Source organism: Cavia porcellus, unplaced genomic scaffold, assembly GCF_034190915.1.
Source record: "Cavia porcellus strain 051 isolate PalLab524CR breed Dunkin Hartley unplaced genomic scaffold, mCavPor4.1 scaffold_13, whole genome shotgun sequence".
Lineage (NCBI taxonomy): Eukaryota > Metazoa > Chordata > Mammalia > Rodentia > Caviidae > Cavia > Cavia porcellus.
The window spans coordinates 9,442,220-9,465,533 of NW_026947496.1; the positions used below are offsets into that span (position 1 = coordinate 9,442,220).

A 23,314-nucleotide genomic window follows, 5' to 3' on the forward strand; every position below is an offset into this window, starting at 1 on the left:
GCGCCTGGACCCCATCCCAGACCCAGGTCCATGCTGGAGGAGCACCGCCCTCCAGCTGTGGCCAAAAGCCATCTCCAGGTCAGCAGCCCTGCTTCCCAGCCATCACTGGCTCTCAGCTGGCCCGGTGTCCCCAGGACACCCCAAGCAAGAAGCACCCAGCCCTGGCTCCCCGCCTCTCTCGGCAGGCGGATCTACTGCTGCACTGAGAAGGGGAGGCAGGCACCTCCGCTCCCAGGCCCCTGAAAGGAGGCTGTGTTCACAGATGCTCAGGGCTGGTAACATTCACAGCAAGGACACGACGCCCTGCATGTGCCAGGCACGCGGCCTCCCCCAGTGACTAAGTAAGAGCAGCGCAGTGGGGTGTGTACCCCTCACTGTGGATATGGTCCTGTGGGTGGGGGGAGGGCATCACCCGGAAGGGGTTGGGAGGAAAAGAACTACTTACAAAACAGAAAAGATACTCATCCCCTCCTCCCAGCATCTCCAGCGTCAGGAGAGTGGTTTTCAGTCTTGACTGGACAGTAGTCCCATGGTGAAATTTTAAGAATCCAGCTGCCCAGGTCTCATCCTTAGCAGGAGCCGACAAACCCTTGTGGCTTGTGCTACCCCTGTTATATCTTCTCAGCTCCACTACCACGGTGCAAAAGCACACACAGGCCGTGCACGTGTCAGCACACGAACACAGCTACCCTCCAATAAAACTTTATTTATACACACGGAGGGCAGGGCAGATTTAGTCCCTGGGCTGATGTGTGGCTGCCCCTTGGCCAGAGGAGACAGGGAGCTTTTTTTAAAGCACATCTTCAGCATCTCTATATCCACCAACATTTCCTAACCTCCAACCCTCTGGAGACCTTGCAAACCGTTCATAGGGTTTCCTGTGGAAGTACCCACTATGGGTGGGCAGAGCAAGGGCGTATATGAAGCCAGGCGGACCGCGTGGACCACTGCAGTTGGTGGGGGGCGCGTGGGGCTCCTTCCGCTGTTCTGTCTACTTTGGTGTATGCCTCAACCACACAAATGGTTAAAACTGACAGTAAAAAGAGACAGAGAGCTCCCTGCAGGCAACGGCACAGGGGAAGCCAGCTGGGGCACCGGAGGGCACCAGGGCGCGCAGTGGATACTCACGACCAGTAGAGCAGCATGAGGAGGAAGGGGCAGATGATGAGGGCCTGCAGCACCTGCCAGTCCCGGCACAGGGCGGCCAGCCCGGGCATGAGGAACTGGCCCGCCATGGCCACGAAGCTTGCCACCATCGTGATCATGAACCGTTTCCCGGGCGGACACAGCTCTATTCCTGGAAGACAGAAGCGAGAGGCAGACATGAGTGCCCTGCCCGATGGCCCTGTGGGGGCAAGGCAAAACCAAGATCGTGGCTTAAGGTCATAGAGCAGGCTCAGAGGGGCCAAGTTTGGAAACACTGCGGCTGTGGGCACAGGCTTTGCCTGACCTGGTACCTCCTTCCTCTGTCCTTTTTTTTTTGGTCTTTCTTGAGACAGGGTTTCACTATGCAGTTCAGGCTGGCCTTGAGCTTACTTTGTAGCCCAGGCTGGTCTCCAACTCACAACAATCCTCCTGCCTCAGCCTTCTGAGTGCTGGGATTATAGACGTGAGCCACCACACCCGGCTCCTCTGTGCTTTGGATGCTGCTGAGCTCACTGTCCATTCCTTGCTGGCCAGGACACAGCACTGGGGACGCTCTTGCTCTCCCTCCCCACTACACTGTACCGCCCCCCTGAGCCAGACCCCAGGCTCTTTGTGAGTTGCGGGCAGCAGGCTCTACCACGGGACCAAGTCAGGCTGAAGAAGTGGATCAGAGGGCTTCTATGCAAACACAACGAAAACAAACAAACATGCTCAGGTCACGCAGTGGTGACCTAACTAGGACATTCCTTGGCCACACAGGAATCTGCTGCCCACTACTGGGCATCTCTCCCAGGCGGAGGCCGTGCCTGATTCATCTTGGGGAAACAGGGTCCAGCCTCCACAAACACACTGTGCAAGAATCCATTCTCTTACTTTAGACTTGAATAAATAGTTGGTCCCCAAATTTTCATCCAAATGACAACAAACACAGACCTGCTGTACAAATCCCTATACTAATGCTGCTTAAGTGTAGAAAACCCAGCTGGGTTTTACTTGTATCATTTCCCTGTAGAGTATGAACATTTCTTTGCCACGCTGCTACAATGTGCTGTATTCCCCAACTCTTTTTTTAAAGCGTGGTTAAAAGAAAACAGAAAGAAAGCTTTGTGTCCAGTGAGTGCCTCAAGGCTGAGCTTCGCAGCTGGCTGTGTCCAGAGACCCCGGGGGAGGACGGAGGCCAAAGGCCGTGGCGAGCAGGTGGATGACAGGGAGAACAGACAGATTACACTGAAGGATCTTATCAGTCCTGATGAGCACAGGCGCCACGCCCCCTGTCTTCAGGAAAAGATAACACGGTCATGGAAACTCCGCTTGGCCACAAACAGTCACCATCAGAGCTGCTGGTGAGTAGGAAATCAACCTGGTCTCACTGAAAGTAGCTTATAAAAAGGCTTTTTTTTTTTTTTTTTTTGCAACTTAATTAGGAAAATAGGATTAAACAGTCGCCTTCCGGCTATTTGCTGGCAGGCCATTCTTTTCAAGGCCAACAGCCAAGCTCACGGGAGAGATCATTGCTGCCCCCCAAATAATAAAGAAAAAGTCTTTTCAGAAAAGACTAACAGCTCTGGGTTCTAGTTGTCACTTATTAAATGAGTAAGCAGTGGATCTGCCGCCATGGAAACCCGAAATCTGCATTAGCTACAGTAGGTTGAGTGTTTGGAGGCTTGGGGCAGGCAGGTGTCAGAGGAGGAAATGGTGCACCTAACCACCTGTGTCAGCAGCAGCATGTCAGGAAGCGTGACGGCTTCCTGCCACCAAGTTTGCTAGTAGAACAGGTATCACATGTTACTTTCTTTTCATTATTTCCTTTATCTTAGTGATATAGTATGTGTGAGAATATTTAAAACTTCAGCAGACCTCCCCTATTTGTGGTTTTGTCTCCCACCATTTCAGTTATCTGAAGTCAATCAGGATATAAATGAAGTGAATAGAAAGCTCCAGAGTAAACAATCCATAAGCTTTATGCTGCTTATGGCAGTCAGGGCAGTGTGATGAGCCCTTGTGCTCTCTTGCTCTCTGAGGAGTGAATTTGTCCCACGTATCCGTGCTGTATATGCTACCCACCCGTTAGTCACTTAGTAGCCATCTTTGATACCAGGGTGACATTTGTGGTTCCCTGTGCTTGTGTTCAAGTAACCCTTGTTTTACTTGATGATGTTACAACTCAAGAGCAGTGATGCTGGTGATTCAGATATGCCAAAAGGCAGTAAAGTCCTTCCTTTAAATGAGAAGGGGAAAATTCTCAATAATAAAAGAAACAATACTAGATGCTAAGGTTATTAAGATAGATGGCAAGAATACATGTGAGGTTCCTGGCATCCACTGGGGACCCCGGAATGTGTTACCCCACGTATATGGGGCTGGGGCTGGTGTACCATTCTATTCACACAGGCCTCCCCTTGGGATGCCCAACTCCGCACACTGATCTACAGTTACATGATGTCACACAAAGGATCATGAAACAACTCTGCAGACCAGGCCTGAGGTTTGCAGATGACCAGGAAAAGTCGTCCCTTGAAGGGGGCTTCAGTCTCTCCTGGCTGCAAACCAGAGACAGTGGCTGGGACCCATGTCCATGTGACTGCTGTCAGGGATTCCACAGGAGGTGCACCCCAGGCCTCGTGTGTTGGGGTGGGTTCCCAATCAGCAGTGTTCAGAGCTGATGCTCTTTGGAAAGATGAATGGGTCGCCAGAGCTCTAACACCACCGCAGATTAATCCCTGATGAGACTTAAGGGACACTTAGAGCTGAGCCCTGGAGAAGGGGGAGTCCTTGGGGACAATATCTCGTCCCAGGTCCTTCCTCTTGCTCTTTCCCTGTCTTCCTGCCTCCCGACAACGGTGAGGCGAGCAGTTTTGCTCCACCACATTCTTCTGGCAAGATGCTCTGCCTGTGCAGGCCTGTGGCCATGGGACCAGCTGACCATGGACGGAAGCCTCTGGAACAGAACAAAGAATTATCTCCGCATTCTGTCACAGGGGCAGAGAGTGGGCTAACACCACATCAATATGACAATTACTCAGCTGCCACCATCTTTCTCCCCTACCTCTCCTGCCAGGGGTCTGAGAGGTCCCCTAATTTCTCACCACCTCAAGTGGGGTCCACAGCCTGTAGTATCAGCTATGGAAAGGCACAGGGCTGGAGTCCACTCAGTCCCACAGAACCAGCACCTGCCTTTGCAGCCACCCCTGGGCAGCTCACATTTTCCTGGCATGGGAAGCAAGGTTCCCTCCCAGACCTAGCTGAGGGGCAGATGACGAGACCACCCTCTCCCCTCTCCCTGCCTGCACTACTGGGACTCCCAAGAGATGTGGTGTCATCAGGTAGAGAAATGCCTGGTGGCCAGCAGGTATTTATTTTAGCATTCCTGTTCTGGGACAATGGAAAAACACAGTGACTTAAGAAGGGACACAAGTGTGACCATTTGCAGAATTTTTTTTTTTTTTTTTGCCTGAGTCACCAGAAATTCTTTCCAAATTGACAGAAACCAACTATGTTCTGCAAGTGGCTGTAATTTTTGTTTTTAAGAAAGCAATTATGTGGAACTGCAGGCACTTGAGGCTTGCCATTAATCACATGCTCCCTTTGGAGGGTGAGAAACTGGATTTCTGAAGGGGGAGAGAAAGAACGCACCAGTGTGCGAAAGCCTTCGGCCCTGGCACCCATCAGGAGGGGAGGAGCAGTGCAGGGAGGCATGGGTGCTGCCCCCAGCCCTGGGCCCTGCCCCTGCTCCTGGCACCATGCAGAACACTGTCATAGTGGCTCACCCACCTTGGGCGTGGCTCTGGCTGGGGCCCCTGGCTTTGGTCTAGAAAGAAGGGGACCCCTCGTGCATCTGGTGATGTACAGCAGCTGCCGCAGGCAGGTGTCCACGGTGCCCTGGAGGGTTCTGGCTGTGTGCTGTGGCTCGGCACGTCCCACACACAGCTTCTCTGTCAATGGAACCAACCTGAGCTGTCTTAGTAGACTTTCTCTGATAGGCAGCAAGACTCTGACCCTTGATTATGTGAAATGATAAACATCACGAAAAACTGTCCTTGTAGGACACACAACAATCAAATTTAGGGGTCCAGCACACAGTACCTGCACCACTGTGGTCAACAGCCCGGACCCTGGAACCAGTGGTCTTGTGTTTGAATCTCACCCCTGGTACTTGGGACCTTGGCTCTATCATCTAGAGGCTCTGGACCTCAGTTTTCTTAACTGCAAAATGGGATGTGTGAACATTAAACAGCACAGTGCCTGCCCACAGGAAGTCGATATGACAGCTTTCAAAAGACCTTGAAAACTTAGGGGGCCTCCTGGAGGACTAGGGTCTGTTACAGAGGAGAAGAAAAGTAATCTGCAATCTGTCATATGCTTCTTCTGCACGTATTTTATTTCATGGAACTTCCTGTACACCCAGGAGCAATCCACTACTGAAATACACAGCAAGGGGCGGGGGTATGGCTCAGGGCCAGAGCCCCTGCCTGGAATATGTGAGGCCCTGGCTTTGAGTCCCAGCACTGCGAAAAAACAAAACAATTCCTCCCAAAACCAAAAAACCAGAATTGGGTGAATCTAAGAAAATCACATCAAAAATCCCCACGGTTAAACTGCCTTTTCCCCAAGAGCCCTGAAGGACGGGGCTCACACGTGATTCTGAGAAGCCGGGGACTTTGGGAACAAGCGGAGAAGCAGCCCAAGGTTCTGAGGACCCCGTCCAGCTCAGCCACAGCGTTTGGTCATTAACACGAGGGCCATGACCGCGGCAGCCTGAGTGCAGGCTGTGAGGTGGGCGGGGGACCCGGAGGACATTCGACCTCATCAGGAAGCTGCAGCTCTGCGAAGATTGGGATTTTGGAAACTTTCAGATTCTTGCAAATTTCCTGGAGGAAAGCGAAGTCGCACTGCCCAGTGCAGTCCCTTATGGTGATGGAGGAGGAAGCCCAAGCGGAAGGCATCCAGGCCGCTCGCACCAGTGGGGTCCTCAGCTGCCCCTTGGGGGGACGGCCAGGAGGTCAGCTTGAGGTGTCCAGATGACCAGGCTTCTGTCTCCGGCATCCAATCGGACACTATCTGAAGGGCTGGGGTGCAGCTCCACGGGAGGGCTTGCCTAGCACACGAAACCCCAAGGATGCAGAAGCGTCTTTTGGGGAAAGTCGGTTTAACCATAGGGATTTTTCATGTGGTTTTCTTGGATTCATCCAGTTCTGGTTTTTTGGTTTCGAGGGAGTTTTTGTTTTGTTTTCTTTGCAGTGCTGGGACTCAAAAGAAATCCTGGTCCCCCAGGCTGGGCATAGCCTGCGTCCACACTCAGCTGACCGAAGGCTCAGGAGACTCCTAGACCACCTGAGAGGGGCCACCTGACCCAAGGGCAGATCTTAAAACCACAGCCAGGGCTCCTCCTCGAAGGGAAGCACCCCACCCTCGACACAGCTGGCAGCAAGGGGCCATTCTGGATTCGCCCACCCAGTTGCCCACCGGGGACCAGCCCCTCACAGAAAATTGCTTTGTGACAGAGACCAAGATATCCCACAGGCCATGCAGGCCTCCTAGGCCCTCCAGCAAAGCCTTTTCAGAAGCAGCCTCTCGTCTCCCGACAGTAGGGGGACAGTAGGTGACCCTTCTACTCTCCCCGCCCCTCGTGGCAGGCTGGAGCAGTGTCCCCACTTTCCTGAGCACCACCAAGCTCTAAGTCAAAACTTGCAAAAGTCTTTAAATCGAAGGCCTCATAGTGAGCCACATCACCCGCCCTTCTCTTGTTTTGTTGTCTTAGGATTGTGTTGAGTTGCTGTCTAAATTGGAATCCATCTTGTGATTCTCCTGCCTCAGTCTCCCAGACCTGCCTGTTATTAATGTTTCAGGTGAGATCACACCACAGTCCCAGGCATCGGCTCTTGTGTTCATTGTGGGGACAAGAAGGCTGGATAGAGACTTCTCCATCCCATCCACCTTCTCCAGAGCAGAGACCTGAGGGCTAGGACGAGGAGGATTCCGAAGGCCCCTCCCTACACAGTGACCACAAAGAGGCGCTACGGGCAGAATCTCAAACCTCACCCCGTCACAGTGCCAGCTGCAAAGCAGAGCGAGCAGATTTACCCACCACACGGCCTGCTTGAGGTTTTAGAGTTCGGGGCCTCAAAGATGGGTCCCAGTGACTCCATCACCCGGATAAAGCCCTCGGGGACAGGAGGTGGTTTGTCCGGGATACCCAGGGTGCTGGCTGAAGCACAGGGAGGAGCCCCCGAGGAGCCAGGTGAGCCCCGCAGAGGAACACGGGTTCCCAGAGACCCTGAACCACCGTGTTGTACTGTGTCCTCCACTGCGTTCTCCACGGGCTGACACCAGGGCTCGGAGCCTCCCGAGTTCCCTCCTTGTCGCTGTGCTCAGCCTGGGGGGCTTTCAGAAGCTGACTGTTCTGGGAGGAGTGTTCAGGGCCAAACCATGAACTTTTTTTCTTCCCTTGCTGGGAACTGAACCCCGGGCTTTGAGCACACTAGCCAAGTGCTCTACCTCTGTGCTGTGCTGAGCCTTTCTCTTCTTTTGGTTTTTGAATGAGCCTATGTTTGCTGCCCCTGACACATAGTCCATGGCACACGTCAGCACTGCGGCACAGCCAGCCCCGTGCCACCTGCTGGGCAGTGTCCCTGAGACAGCCGTGAAGCTGCTGGCTGAGGGCCCTGCTGCGTATATTCGAACCCACACCCTTGGCACCCCTGGGAGACGACCCAGTGACACACTCAGCTCTGTGCAGCGGTGGCAGGTGGCGAGCTCATCTCTGGTTTTGAGTCTGTGGAATCCGCCTGCCAGGACTCCCAGGCAGAGAACGAGCATGCTTGCCCCGTGGACGCACTCCTACCTACCTGTCCGCTGGCTTCTGACATTATGCCTATTAATGGAAAAAGCCACCCTGAACATCGAGTGAGTCTTAAAAAGTGCACGCCCCATCTTCCTGTAACACACATGAATGGAACTCGGCCCCTGTTCTCCTGAAGCATCTTGTTTGTTTTGCAGTGCTGGGGCGGAACCCAGCACCTCAGGCACACAAGACAGATGCTCTGCAGGGGTGCACCCCAGCCTTGGCGCATGCAGACACCACAGTGCGCACTGGCCGAGGGTGAGGGTCACACATCTCCTTGGAGCTGGTACCTGTCCTTGGCTTCCCTGACTGAGTTCAAGGTGTTTATCTGGGTTGGAGTTGGCGGGTCACAAAGGAATACAGATAGTTGGCTGACAACGTTTAAACCTCGAACCAGGAATTCCCTACGCCAGGCTCTGAAAGTAGTCAACTCTGTGCTTCTGTGTCACTGTCTCTGAAGTAGGTAACTGTGGCACATGCAGCTGAGAAAATATACACAACTCAGCTGAGCTGCCTCTAGGCCATGGTGCCTGGGAGCCAAAAGGCCTGGCACAGCCCCGAGGACGCACAGGGTTTGCTGGGGCCGCTTTTCCTAAAGCACTGTCTGCCTCCGGTTCCCTCCTCTCCTCCTGTGGTATCCCAGGGAAGGAAATGGGGAGCAGAGGGAGACCCTGTTTTTCCAAGTGAGCTGGGGTTGCTGACCACACCACTGGCCCCAACCGGCTCCTGCTGGACCTCATGGTATGGAGCTCCCTGCAACCACCAGAGGCTCCCAGAAGCAGCCGATTGTCCCAGCTGCCTGTGCCCCTCCCCGGCCAGCAGAGCAGACAGTGGGAGTCTTTGTCCCCTCCACCTCTCCCTCCTTCCTGCCACTCAGCAAGCTGTGCCCGGAAGCCAACACACCCCTGGGTAATTACTGTCACAGGCAAGGACTGGGCCCCAGAGGTCCTGGAGACAGACCCCGGGCCACGTGACTGGGGGTTCCTTATTATAGAAAAAGGGGCCCACACTGTGGGCCAGGGCGACCCAAATAGCAAGCAAGGACGAGAGTGGGAAAGGCTGCTATTATCCCGGCGGCTTCCGATCTCCCCTTCCCCACGGAGGACAGTGTCTTTGTTCTTCATTTACAACCTGCCAACCCAAAGGGATGGTCAGAAGATTTTTAAGAGTGGTTTGCATTTTTTCCCCTTCATTACAGAAACAGCAATTAAAAGCCAGGAAATAAAAACCAGGAAAATTGTAAGTATTTCCTACAAATTACACCCCAGTGCCTGCCGACAGGGACATATGACATTTAAATGCTCAGACGCAGAAGGGCTGGGTTAACAACCAGTCAAGCACTGCCGGACCCTCAGTGGGAGGTTCCCTGTGGTAAGTCAGCAAAGCTGCGTGGCTATGGGTTGGCCACTGCACCTGTGAGTCCCTTTCCTGTGGCTTTTACAGCCCTGTCAGCCACAGTCGTGGGTTGGTGGCGCTGTGGGAGTCAGCCTGATACCGAACACAGAACTTCTCAGGGTCCACCTCACAGTCCCACGTTCACATGCTGAAAACACTTTAAGCGCACAGGAACCATAAAACTCAGTGGGAGCCACAAAGTTCAGTTTCCTTTCCAGATATAAATTATTTTCAGCTGTATGTCTTTTCTTTAAAACTGATGTTATGACTCAAAAGGAGGAAGAGGGATTTAAACGCTCCTAATATTTCGGCTCAGCGATCTCTCCTGTTTAAAAACAATGATGTTCAGCAGGACGTGCTTAGGAATTTAAATGAATAACACGTTTAAACTCCAAGATTCGGTGGGAGCACAAGACTCGAAGGAGAGGAGTGACTTCCTGTGCTGGAAGGGCCCGCAGTCGCGGAATCCTTGCGTTTCGGGTGGAGAACACAGCGCAGAAATCACCCCCAGTGCCAAGGTACCGGCTCTCCTCTGCAGCAGCTCCAGCGCTGCCCGTTTACAGGTCAAAGTCACATTCTAGGCCGTGACACACTCGGAGCTGTATCAGCCATCTGAGCGCCCGGGAGCCTCCCAGGACTTTGGGTTTAAAATCCCCAGGACTGTGGCCACACAGAACGGCCCCGGTGACTTCCGGCTCTGGCCCCTAACCTCCGTGCTTATCCGCCCCAACACCAGGGCAAGGAGGTTTCCGGGTCTTTCCGGCCTGCATCACCACTGTTGTTATTTTATGATGTCCAGTAACCAGGAGACTGTGGGCTGGGCTTGGGATGGATAGTCTGCACCTGCACAGGAGTTCACCGGGTCACCCCCGTGTACCCCGAGAGATAGTAACAGTCCAGCCAGGCCCCTCTTTCACAGAACTGCCTAAAATACAGAAGAACAGGTCTCAAGCAAGGCTTTGCCTGTTTCTTCTTCTCTTACCATCCTACTTGCTCTGGCATCGTCCTTTAAAACAACCATTTCTTCTGCAAGTTTACACATCCACAGAGGCGAGAACAGTAGTCATGAGTCCCGGGGTGAGATCGGCTGGGTTTAGGCACTTTCCCCACTTTGCCTTTCTTGGCTCTTTTGTCTTATTTTGCCCTCTCCCTAAGTATTTTAAATCACATTCATGAAATAATATCATTTTACTTTTAAATAAAAATACAGGGCCAGGGATATGGCTCAGCGGCACAGCGCCTGCCTGGCAAGTGCAAGGTCCTGAGTTTGATTCCTGGAACCGGCAACAACAATAACAGTAACAAAAACAACAACAAAAAGCCATTTATCCCTCTTAAAAATGGCATCTTCCTGTGTAAGCTCAGTCCGTTATCACATCTAATGAAATTAACAACGCTTCACTATTATTTAACATTCAATCCAAGTTAGAATTACTCAGTTACTTCAAAAAAGTCTTTTGGGTTTTTTTGGTAAAAGCTGGACCCCAGTGAGACCCGCACGTTATCTGTCTCACACTTTTCACTCAGAGCAGACCCTGCCCGCAGTGCTGCCCCTGGCATGGCTGGGCCACCACCCAGTGGGTTCCCGTTTCCTTCAGTTACTTTCCCATGAGGTCGCGCATCTTCCGAGCCTTCGTAAACCCTCAGCCGGAAGTCTGAGTGGTGGCCTGGTTATGTGTGGCTCATAGCTGTCGGTGAGAGGGTCCCACAGGCGCGGTGTGCCCTACGCTGTCACAGCCCCGCTGGGAGAGCCACTCTGTGTGGATTGTGCCACTCTCTAGGGCTCCCATCCCACTCAACGTACAGGCGAAGTTCTTCCCAGAGTCCTGAAACCTCATGTGATCTCCAGCCCTGCACTGTCCCGTCTTCATTCCCTGCTGCCCCTCTGTCACTCCACTTCAGCCACATGGGCGTCCCTGGGGGTCCTCAGACTCAGCAAAAGTAGCCCTCTCAGTTCAAGTGCCACCTACCGGACCTCCATGTAGAACATGGCAGCTCCGACTTATTTCCCCATGTCTTACAGCATGGGGAAAGTCCCTGGAGAGCAGGGCTTTGCAAGTGTGATTGTAGACTTGCAGAAAGCCTTCATTTGGGAATATGTCAGAAAGGCCAATTCCAGGGCCCTTCTCAGCCTACAGAGTCAGAAACGGGCTGGGCCCAGCACTCTGGGGCGTAAGACACGCGGCCTCACTTAAGAACCTCGGGGGGACCCAACTTTATTGTCCCATCAAGGAGGTGACAGGCACACCGGGAGTCTCATTCTGGAGGTCTGGAGCAGGGACCCAGAATCTGCATTTCTATAAAGTCTCCTGAGAATGACCCTGCTGGTTCAGAGCTGCCTGTGGAAACCATCGCTCCCCACTTCAGGGAGAGTCTTACATGCTTCAGTGCTGAGGTCCCACATTAATTCATCTCTCCACAGCATTAGCATATTACAGCAAAGCAGAGCCGCCTTCGTGCTTGTAACACCTGTTGGCCTACTGCCTTGGAGTAACTAGAATACTTGCTTTTTTGCTATCCAGATATGTGATTTTTTTCCACTGAAAAAATAATTCTTTCAATGTCCAGAGGACAAGGCAAGCAGAGGCATAAAAGACCTGGAGGTCTTCAAAATTCCTCAGCCTGTTTCAGATGAAAGGCACCTCAGAGAATGTGGAGAGCAAACGAGGTCAAGTTTCTGCAGATGAGGAACATTCAGGCTGGTGAGGGTGGAGCCCATAGCCAATGGCCTAGTACTTGCCTCCTGTAAAGACCTTCAGGTCTAATTAGAAAATAAAACTCTGCCAAGGTCACGCAAACATGACTAGGGTCGCAGGCTGACCGTGAGCTGCCGGTCTGCAGCTGCTGATTCTTACTCAACCTGCTCACTTCGTTCAAGGGGCAAATAAGGTCACAAAGTCAGTTGGTAGCAAAAGCAAAAGGTGATTTCCAGGTCTGGGGCTCTCTGGACCTTGTCACATTGCCTTTGGAGAACACACGTCACTTGGATTGCTTTAGGTTTATTTTTAAATGGAGGTTACAATAAAGACAAAACTCAAATTTGATAGGACACATGGTGGTTAAAATTAGCTTCCTCCACCACCAAAATGGGAAAACCCCTTTGTGCTATATTCAACCCAGTAGGCCTTGGCCAACCTAACGGAGGGTCAGATCAGGCCAGCAACTGGAAGCGGGTGTTCATGAAGAAGGTCTGTGGTGAGGGAATGTGCTGGCTGGGAGTTGGCTGGTGTGAGTGTTCTCCCAACCCAAGTGAAATAACATGTCTTCAGAAGTTCCAGAAGGTTCTGAGATAGTGTAAGACAGCACCATGTTGTTTGGGCGCCATCTTGTTTTAGCAGAGCTTTTTGTACTCAGCCTTGGAATGTTTGGTGCATAGGGATGGGGACATGAGACATTTGACACTACTGTGTTCAGCCAAGCCCTACCCTGGGAAGTTAGCATCTCTGCAGGGAATTCTTCTTGCCCATGTGTGCTGCTGTGGAGCAAGGACTGGGCAGAGTACTGGGTTCTCAAGTCCCACCCAGGGGACTCCACAGGTTATATCACGTTCACCCCAGCCATGCCCCGCTGTGTGTACAGTGTGGGTTCAGTAGATAGATGCTGAGTAACACATGTGTGACTTTCAAGTAGTAGATTACTCCCTCCTTTAATCCCCCAGCATTTAAGCCAAATTCCCTCCCAGCTGGACTCCACAGACAGGGTCCTTCGGGGTCCCATGTGGCCTTGAGGGAGCCACTTACCCTCTTAAAACTCTGACGATCTTAAAGATGAGGATTATACATTTCATTGGAAGTCAGGGTTCTTTTTGTCCCCTGGAAGGGCTCCATCTGTCCCTCCACTTCTAAGATACATGAACTTATATAGATGAGCTGCCTGAATCTGGACATTGCTGTAGTATCCTAGAAGTGACTGTTGGGAGTTAGAGAAAATGTCCACAAAGAGATTTGTATCTCAACCCAAAAGTTAAGCAAATGCTTCCCAACAATCCAGGGGCACTAGAACTCAAAACTGCCTGTGATCATCCACTAGGGGGGGCTGGAGGAAGGACACAGTGCCTCCATGTAATACCCATTTTAATTTTACCTGGGTGCTGCAATGGCTTGTTTTTGAACTCACTCATTCATTTGTTCATTAATTCATTCTCGAGACGGGGCATTGTCATGTTGCTCAGACTGGCCCCGAACACCTGGACTGAAGTCATGCTCCTGCCTTAGCCTCTTGAGTAGCTGGGACTACAGGAATGTGCCACTACCTCCAGCCGTCAGTCACTTCTGATGGGAGTTATCACTGTCAAAGACCTTCCCCTAACTCATCCAATGCGCCGCTGAAAGGTTACCCCTCCCTAAGACACAGCTCGGCTCTAGTTAACACTGCTAAAAATGTCAAGTCTGAATTCTGAGAACGTCGTTCATGGTTCTCCAGGACTTCACCCCGGCCCACTTTTCCTGGACAGCTCTTCTTGCTCTCATCATGTAATTCAGTGTTTCAGGCAAAGCAGACGGTTCTGAGCCCTGTGCTCTCCTTTCCTCCAAACCTGCCCTAGCAGGTCTCTCTGTCTCTGCCCATCCAGCCTGTACCCCTGTGTAGTCACCCACTTCCTCCTCCTCCCCCAGGCCTCCTCCTTCTGGACCCCTGTGATGGATAATGAGATTGTCCACTCCATTGGACTGAGAAACACCTAGGAAACAGGTGAAGCATACTTATGCTTCTGGGAGTATCTTTGAAGGTGTTTCCAGAGATAAGAGGCCTTGGGGGGCAGTGAACTGAGAGGAGAGACCCACCCTAAATGTGGGCGGCACCTCCAACGGCCTGGGGCCTGGCTGGAGCCAAAGCAGGAGGAAGAGGAAGCCAGCAGCACCACAGTTCTGGTGGGCTCCGTCCCTGCTGTCCAGTCCCCACAAGGCCAGCAGCTAGAAGCCACGGAACCAGCCGACCATGGATGGGAACCTCAGGAACCATGAGCCAAAATAAACCAACTTTCCCTCCTCTAAGTAGGTTATTCTTAGGTGTGCTGTCACAGCCATACAAAGCTGAGTAGTACAACTCCAGGACCACAGTCTAGAATCCAGACTTATGCCCCCTTCCTAGAACCCTGCAAGGAAAATCAGGCTTCTGGGCTGTGCCCTTCTGAGTGTCCGGCACCAAGTTCCCACTTAGCTGTCACAAGTACTTGCTGAACCAAAACTGCACAACTGTGTGAGGCATAGTTTTCAGGGGGGTGTAAATCAAGGACGTGCTGAAGCTTTTATTGACACATCCACACAGATGCACTAGGCTCTACACCCCAAACACAAACTCACCGAGCTCCTCAGGGCCGCCTGGCCATGCGGAGCTGGCAGCGTCTTCCTTGGAGTCGCCAGCTCCACGTGGCCACTGCTTTCAGTGAGCAGCTGCTGCCCGAGGCCGAGGAAGGTTTACAGAGCTGCTCAGGGAGAGGGTGGGGACCGCAGCTTTATGTACAGAGGGCTGAGAGTGCGGCACTGGGCAGGCTCCCTTTATCTTTATTATTATGAGAACCCAGGAGGGAAGCAGCTGTGATCTTTTAATAATTTTTAGGAGAGAAGATGGTCAGGCAGGGGGGTGGGGAGGGCGGGAGCAGCCAGCCTGTGCCTCAGGTGACCCAGCAGAGGTGTGGCTATTCTTTGCATCCCAACTGAAATCCCCACCTGCCTCCTGCCATTCAGGAGCTCACATCCTTCAGAACAGGGATCCCAATTTTGATAAAAATAAAAGCAGTGCGGTTCCTCCCGCTGTCCTCCTGCTCCCAATGTGATCACCCCTGGACCAGCACACAGGTCTCTGAAGCAGACTGATACTGATGCATCTTCCAAGCTTGTCAGGCTTGGCCACCAAGCCTTCTGGGTTCTGTTCATTTCCCGGGTGCAGCCCTCACCCCGTCTGCCCTGGGGGAGAGCTGTGGACAGTGCGGGGAGGCTGAGCGGCCCTATGCAGATGTGTGGAAATAAAAATGACGGTGTCCACGAGAATCCATCTCCCTCTGCTCTCTGCCCTGCAGGCAGAGGCCCCCCGGCATGAGATGACCCAGAGAACAAGCCATGAAGAATGTGTGTTCTGAAATGAGCCGGACTCTCCACTTTTAGAGTGCCAGCCACCGGAGCCTGATAAGGCTGTTTACCGGCCTCTGGCTCCTGAGGAAATGGTAGTCCTATCTGGAAAAACTGCTCTCGAGAGTTTAGGAAAACGACACAAGGCAGAATGCCTGCATGGCCATATGGTGCCCAGGGAAGAGCACATTCTAGTAACAGTCCAAGGACACAGCCAAAGACCCCGCCATGGGCTGGCCTAGGGCCCCGGGGGATCACCACCATCTCAGTGTCTGAGACAAAAATGCCCCTTTATTTCCTAGCAACTATGACAGAAATGAACATTTGTGAAAGTTTATAATTCTTGCAAAAGTTGGGGACTTTTTGCATAATAATGGCAACTTGCAAAGTGACCTCATTTCTAACCGCAGTGTAAGGGCTTTCTGAGTATCTCTTTGTGGAAAGGAAAAAAAAAGACTTTCAAGATTCCATGTGACAAAGCATGCGACAATTGGCATCACACATTTGTAAAGCAACAGAGTGCAGGCCTCCTGGAAAACAGATGGTGGCGGGGGCACCGGGGAAGGCTAGCCCCAAGATGTGCCAGCAACCCGAGAACTTGGAGACTGTCGCCTGGAGTCTGTGGGTTTCAATGCCACTGGCTTGGGAAGAGAAACACTCAACATTTGGAAAAATAAAAACAGAGGTGGTACAGCGTAGGGTCACGTTTTCACGGGAGTTCCTCCCTGAAGGATCCAGTTGAATGGCGAAGCCCTCTTTTATGTCTCATGGGAAGGAGGGCATTACAGTGCACATGGCAGCTGTGGCGCTGTCTAGCCACTTCGAGGCCCGCTGTGAAGTCAGGAGTCCTATGGCTCCTGCATGCAGAACATGCAACACTCTGTGCGGAGCAAATCCCCACCCTGGCGCCTGGGAGAGGCTGTGCCCCTTCCTGGCATCTCTGAAGCCCTTCTGAGTCCAGTGGAAAGAATGTGTGAGAAAGCATTCCCTCTTGTTATGTCGACATGGAAAATGTTAAACACAAAGGACTCAGATGCCGGAGAAGTTCTGTCAATTGTTGTTGTCCCTAAGATTTTAGTCCCAAAGCTGAACTTTTACACGGTGCAAGAGGTTATTTCAAGGTGAAGGGTTTTTAAAAATTTCTTTCTTTTAATTTTATAAAAGCAAAACAAGTTGTAAAGACACATGTGACCTTCCATTTTGGTCAGATGACTGTCAGCCTCCCTGGAAGATCCTAGGATGGATTAGATTTATTCCGTTCCCACTTGCGGTCCATAACATGAAAACACAGAAAATAAAACCCACAGTATTCTTCCACGTAGGACATAAGGCCACTGTTAATCATTTCTAGGGGTGACATTCAAATGGAAATGCTGTCATACAAAAGCGCCCAGACATCTGCGGGCAAGCGTTCCGTCAGCCCCTCTGATTCACACCGGTCCGCCTCTGACCGAATTTACAGCAAAGAAAGGAGGCAAGAGAGCGAAACCGCAGAACAATCCATTTGTCACCCATCGTGAACACAGGATCCTGGGAGCGGGCAGGGAGGGAAGGCGAAGAAAAGACAGGCTGAGAGCAGCCCCAGCCCTGCCGACACATTTGGTTTTTAAAGTAAAACTTGAGCGGCGTCCTGCTTTAGGCCGAAGAAACATGTACATTCTTTAAAAGAAAGCAGATTTTTGATCCAGGGAAACACAGGCTGTGATGATAGTTGATGAGGGAAAATATGACTTAATGCTTGTAGTGTTTAGGGTCTCACTGACTTTGCAGGTCTAAAGCCTGTAGTCTGTTCATCTACTCAGAGGATTACAGTACACAATGCAGCATCTCTGGGGATCTCCTTCTGCAGGTGGTGGCCACTGTTAATTCCCTATCATCTCGTTTTGAAGTCCTGAATCATGCTCATTGTTTGTTTGGGTTGGGTTTTATTCTGTTCTGTCTTGTTTGCTTTAATTATATCCAATGGCATGGGAAGCTATTTCGCAGATAACAAGATACATTATGATAGCTATTTTGGATTTACTATTGTCTTGTTTTGAAGTCCTGTATTGCATTCATTGTTTTGTTTCTATTGGTTCTGTTCTGTTTTATTAGATTTCACCATGTCTGAAGGTATGAGCAGCTATATTGAGGACAATAAGAGGCACTATGATAACCATTGTTGGTTTCCTATTGTCTTGTTTTGAAATCCTGTGTCCCTTGCATTGTCTTGTTTTGATTGGCTTTGTTCTGCTTTATTTTGCTAAGTTTTATTCTCTTTAAATAAAAGTTTAAAAAAAGAAAGCAGGATTTTAAAAAAAAATCAAAATTTGAATCTCCATATTGCTTTCTCTTTTCCTACACAAAGTCTAGGACCTAAGTTACTAAAAAAAAATTTGATTCATGGATACAAGAAGCAATCTGGCCAGAACAGGTAAGAAAGGAATCCCAGTATAGTAAATCCTAAACATCATTCCTCTGGGGAAATAATAGGGGCTTGCTTTGTGGGTGTGTTTGTGGGGAAACTTATTTGCAGCTATTTTGTTGCATGACAGATCTCTGAATTTCAATTCAAACCCAATATGCTTTGGTATTTTAAATACATGTCTGCTTAACACAATTCTACTCGTTTGAAAAGATATCGTGTGGCCAACATAGTGATGGGTGGGAGGAACATCTCTCTGGTTGCATCAAGGCAGTCACAATATATTAAACTTAAAATAGAAATTCATCATGAAGCACAGCCCCCAAAACTATGAGAGTGAAGTCACCCCGCTGGCCTCCTGCCCCCTCCATATGTACTCTTGCTTTTTCTCTTGTCCTGCACACAAAGGTTGCCAATCTTGATGTCCCTGAAAGAGTGGCTTCACTGACCCCTTTACAGCAAGTTCCCCTGGGACCCTGCGCCCAGATCCACAGAGACAGTTTCAGGATGGCACTCAGGGAGCCAAATTCAACAGGGAGCTGAGGTGGGTTGTGGCATATTAAATCTTAAGGCACCCTTATCATCGAGGACTTGGGTCTGGAGTGTCTCCAGAGCCCGTGTGTTAAAGGCTCGGTCCTGAGGGGGCCCCTGCTGGGAGGCAATGGAGCCTTCAAGAGGTCAGACATAGCAAGAGGCATCCAGGTGCTGAGGGCCTCAAAGGGACTCTGGCCCATGCTTCTTCCTCTCTTTTGTTCTCTGGGCAGGAAGTGAGCGCTCTTCCCCACCATGCGCCCTGCCATAAAAGTGCTCTTTTGCACAGCTCCACAGCCACGGGGCCACGGACTGAACACTCCAAAATTGTGAGCCAAAATAAATGTCTCCTCTCTACATGGTGACTGACGGCACTGTGTCAACATGATGGAAAGCTGATGGAGACACAAAGCAGCCCAAGGAAGACCTTAGAACTGGCAGCTTTATTTACCATCTTAACACAGGGAGCAACTGGACTTTCAAAGGGCAGTAAGTGGTGAGAAATGGCTGAGAAGGGGGAAAGACTGCAAGGGCTGGTGTGCTTGGTTATGGCATGGCCATGTGATTTCTCATTCTTGTATCAACCTAGCTCAGTGGCACTAGTCAGTCTTTTCCCCTGGCAGGGGGCACCTCCTTTAGAGGGGAACTTGTGACGGCTGAATGTCCTCCCACACAAGACCTTATCCTGCGTCTGCTGGTTTGCAAACACCACCAGCTCCAAACAAGCCTGAAGCTGGATTCTTTATCTGCAGGTAGCCACTGCATGTCTGCTTATCCTAAGCACACCCTTGCCAGGTCAGTAACTGTGATGTACGGTGGCACCGAGAGGCTGGTTTCCAAGTGAGCGCAGGACCTCCACACACACTTTCTGACCCGAAGCACAGCGATCCTTTGGGATCATATCGAACAATCCCCACAGTACACCTCCACCCCAATTCCCATCAGTTAAGCACACTGTTAAGCACATCTTTCTTCTTAGGTATCTTTTTTTTAAAGTCAGACTCGCATAACTGATTGCCATGACCAGCCTTCAGTCAGTTAAGCTTATCTGGCAGCTCGGGCTCCAACGTTTGCCGGGACATAATTAAACACACAGCGAGCAGCCAATTGTGTGTGGCCCGCAGGTTGCTCGGGAATTGCCCATCTGCTTCCACGCATAACAACCGTGATGGATGTGCGTGGAGAGCAGCTGGAGGGAGACCCAGCTCATTACTGTCAAAGTCAGTGCCACCGGTGAGCGGCCCCCAACACAGGGGTGGAAGATGCCATCCCCACTGGCAAGGAATGAGCTGGCAGGCACGGGGTGGCAGAAGAAGGATCTTCCAGCCTATAAATATTTAGAATAGTGTTGCTGTCAGTAAATTCTACACTGCACTCATTTCTTCCTAAGTTAGGAAATCTTTTAGGAGGATTTTTGCCCAGGGAATGGTATGTGAATTACAATACACAGCCCAGCCTTTGAAAGCACAAGGGAATGTATCCATTCTCCCAGCTTTTTCTTCTAGCAGGACATTGTCCAATACTGTCGTCACATGTGGCTATTTAAATTTAAACTTAAGTAAAAGGAAATACATTTAAGGCTTTCCGTGATACCAGCCACATATCAAGAGTTCTATTGGAGAGCACTGATCTAGGTTTTGATGTTAAGATGTAAAAACGAAGACATTTTGCCTTCTCAAGCTTGTGGAAATAGGAAGGGAAGCCAAATTTTTTTAAAAAGTTACATAATATTTTACATGTGTTAGTAAAGTACAGAAATAATGAACAGTTTTGTTCCTCCCTGCTCACAGTGGTCAAATATTTACACTTAGGTTGTGATAATAAAGGCCGGGTAATTTAGAATGAAAAGAGGTTTATTTAGCTTATGACTCTGGTGCATGGAAGTCCAAAGGCCAAGGTCTCGGCACCCAGTGAGGGCCACCCTTACTTCACCACAAGGCATGGACCAGTGGGAAGGGCACCGGGCACGTCCAGCAGGGGCCAGGCGCAGGAAGTGGCCTCATTTTATAATAACCTTCATTCTCAAGAACTAACTGGTCTTTGAGAACTGCGTTCATCCGTTCCAAGATGGTACCCATAAGACGAAATCACATTCCATCCCCACTGGTCTCCTATAGATCCATCCCTCCCAGTGCCATCACACTGAGGGCAAAGCCTCCATGAACTTGCAGGAGAGAAACTTGAACCACAGCAATACATCAGATTTTCTTTCTCTTTTCCCTCCTTTTTATAAGTGAAAATAAGAAAGAAAACACAACAGATACAAGAGAAGTCCCTGGGTTCTTTAATGAGTCTAATAATCTCTCTACTGAAAAGTTCACGGGTACAGGTGATACAGCCATGTGGTCACAGCCATGTGGTCACAGACCTGGCCTTTGGAGCCAAGGGAGACCGGCTCCTGAGTTTCCTGGAGAACTAAGAGGCTTCTAGAATGTATGGAATTCAAAGCTAATTTGAATGTACAGAATGATGCAGCAATATACTTTTTCTGGAGGCAGAAACAGAGAGCATGTCTTGAAAGAGCCGGACCCAAACTTGAAACATTAAAGTGAATAAGCATTAGTGATCACCAACTGCTTCATCTTCACATTAAGGTTCTGATCATTGGAGAAATAAGCCACTTGCAAACTATGCACCTCCTGCCTCCTTAAAAAGCAGTAAAGGTGCTTTTGCAGGTCTCAGCTAATATGGGTGATGGTCTCTCAGGAGTATGGGGAGTCCAGGTTGAGGGGACCATCACCCTAACATTGGTGAGAACTGTCATCATTTTTAAGCATCGGGAATCAAGTAGACCCTCATTGTCAATTCCCTTTATGCAAAGAATGTGAATCTTTATTGTTCAATACTCAGACAAAAGATCCAATGCTAAGACAAAAGATCCAATGCTAAGGCTGTAATAAATCTGACCCCTGTCTGGGAGTAAGTGTCTGGTTTTGTCCTCATTCTTTGCATCCTTCCACTGTAGTGTTGCTTCCAAGATAGATAGCTCAACCCTAACAGACTCCTGACAGAGCCCTGGGGGGTGTTTCGGTGGCTACAGAGATCCAAATGGATGAGATAAGTGCAGAGATGCATGTTGAATCTCTCCATTCATCCTGAAAGAACAACTCCCCAAAGGGAAACCACTAATTCCAGGTTGCAAGGGGAGTACTGGTGGCCAATATTTCTAGAAACAGGACAAGAGAAGAGAGAGGAATGTGGGGTATGCACTGATACAGACGGGAGACTGCAAGCTCCTCGGGTCAGATCCTGTGTGATACATTTCTGGTTTTATGAGAGACCATTTCTGCCCAAATAATCATGCAGTAAAAATGGCTTAATGGATGCCAAACATTTTTTGCTGTTTTTGTTTCTGTTTTATATGGACAAACCACGTGCATAGAGCCAAGGCTCTGTCATCGGTGTCTCCTGCTCTCCTGGTGAGGCGGCTGCTGGGGGCTTCCTTGGTATACAGACAGGGCCAAGGGACAGTGAAGTGACACGATGCACATGTCTGGTGTCACAAACTGGCTTGCAGCGTTTCAAACGTCCCAACTTAGGACGCAGGTGACTTGAGCTGGTGCTGTGAAAGTGTCCTCCACTCCGGCTGCTCAGGCGTCCCGTGTAGGACAGGACCCTGACTGTCCCTTCAGGACACTGATGCCAATGTGCCCCAACTGTCCCAGAGTTACAGCCGGACATTTCTGTGTCTCTGCTCTCATGCTTCTGCCATCTCTAAAAGCCAGCACTGCATCCGAGAAACTAAATTCACCCCACCGTCTCCACAGGAAGTCACCCTGCACCTTAACTGCCATGGCTGTGAATGACCTAAATGTCCCTGCAGTCGCCCCAGGTTGACAGTCCTCCCCACTTGGCCTTGGCCCTGGGATCCAGGAGGTTCCTTCTGTCCTACCCACTGCCCCCAGCTTGAGGGGATTCAACCCTTCCATTTGGGCCACCCTGCTTACCAGCTGAACAACTAAGGCCCCCCTTAGATGCCACACCCGTGGGCTGGACTCCCAGGGCCTCCAGCTTCCTTCCAGGTGGGACCTTCAGGGCTGAGGCAGGAGACCAGGGCATGGCAAAGTGGGCAGAAAACTGGGCAAGACTGGCCACAGAGATCTGTCAGTCACAGCCAGAATACAGGCACAGACCAGCCTCCTACCCCTGCACAGGATGGCCTGGCCCAGAATGGGGGTACAAAAGATGGTGGCCGCTAAGCTTGTGGGTCCACGAGCGCTTGCACTGGCCCACCCACCCCGTGCAGGGCATACTTCTCCTCCTGCTTTAGCAGGGCCAGGCTTACCCTGCAGTGCACACACTTCTCTCCCGACCTTTACCTTTCGTCTCCCGTCAGCACCTTTAGTAAGGGCAAGTCCTCTGCATCTTTCATTTGTCTTGTCCACTTCTTTGAACAGGACAAGATGCTGGACGGACCCAGCAACCGGTACCAGGGCTTCCTGCAGTGCCCACCTGACCCTCGCATGCGCCTTCCGGATGGTTTTCTGTCACTTTCCTCATCTCGGTCCTCCTGTGAGAATCACTCTGCCCTCATCAGTACCAGGATAAGTTCTAACCATCCTTTAAGGCTCAGCGGAGCCTAGCCCTGGTGGAACTGTCTTGGGTCAGGACTCCTGCCTGATGCATAGCGTATCTCCCCTCTAGCACTTGAAGAATGATGCGTATTTTCCCTTTTCAAGTTAAACACGAATACACGGTGGGAGATTTCTGAAAATACGTAGTATATATGTGAATCACTACTAATCTAAGCATAGAGCGTTGATTTGTATGTTAGAGCTTTTCCTCCCAATCTTTCAAAGAGTTATTTAAAAATTGGATATTGGATTGATTCTGCTTTACTATTTTATTTCACACATTTCTGCGAGTCATTAAAAATACTGGTCAAAACACGATGTTCCCAGACAGTGTGAAGTCCGGTAGGGGGACCATACC

General features: G+C 50.6%; 1 protein-coding gene across 3 annotated transcripts in view; it reads right to left on the bottom strand.

Annotated features, from left to right (window-relative positions):
* Positions 1-23,314, bottom strand: part of Slc22a23 (solute carrier family 22 member 23) — a 154,304-nt gene that overhangs the window by 42,216 nt on the left and 88,774 nt on the right. For all 3 annotated transcript variants that reach the window (XM_063259810.1, XM_003468816.4, XM_063259811.1), the window contains exon 4: positions 1,129-1,297. In XM_063259810.1, the coding sequence (XP_063115880.1) occupies positions 1,129-1,297 (169 nt within the window). The remainder of the gene's footprint in view (positions 1-1,128; positions 1,298-23,314) is intronic.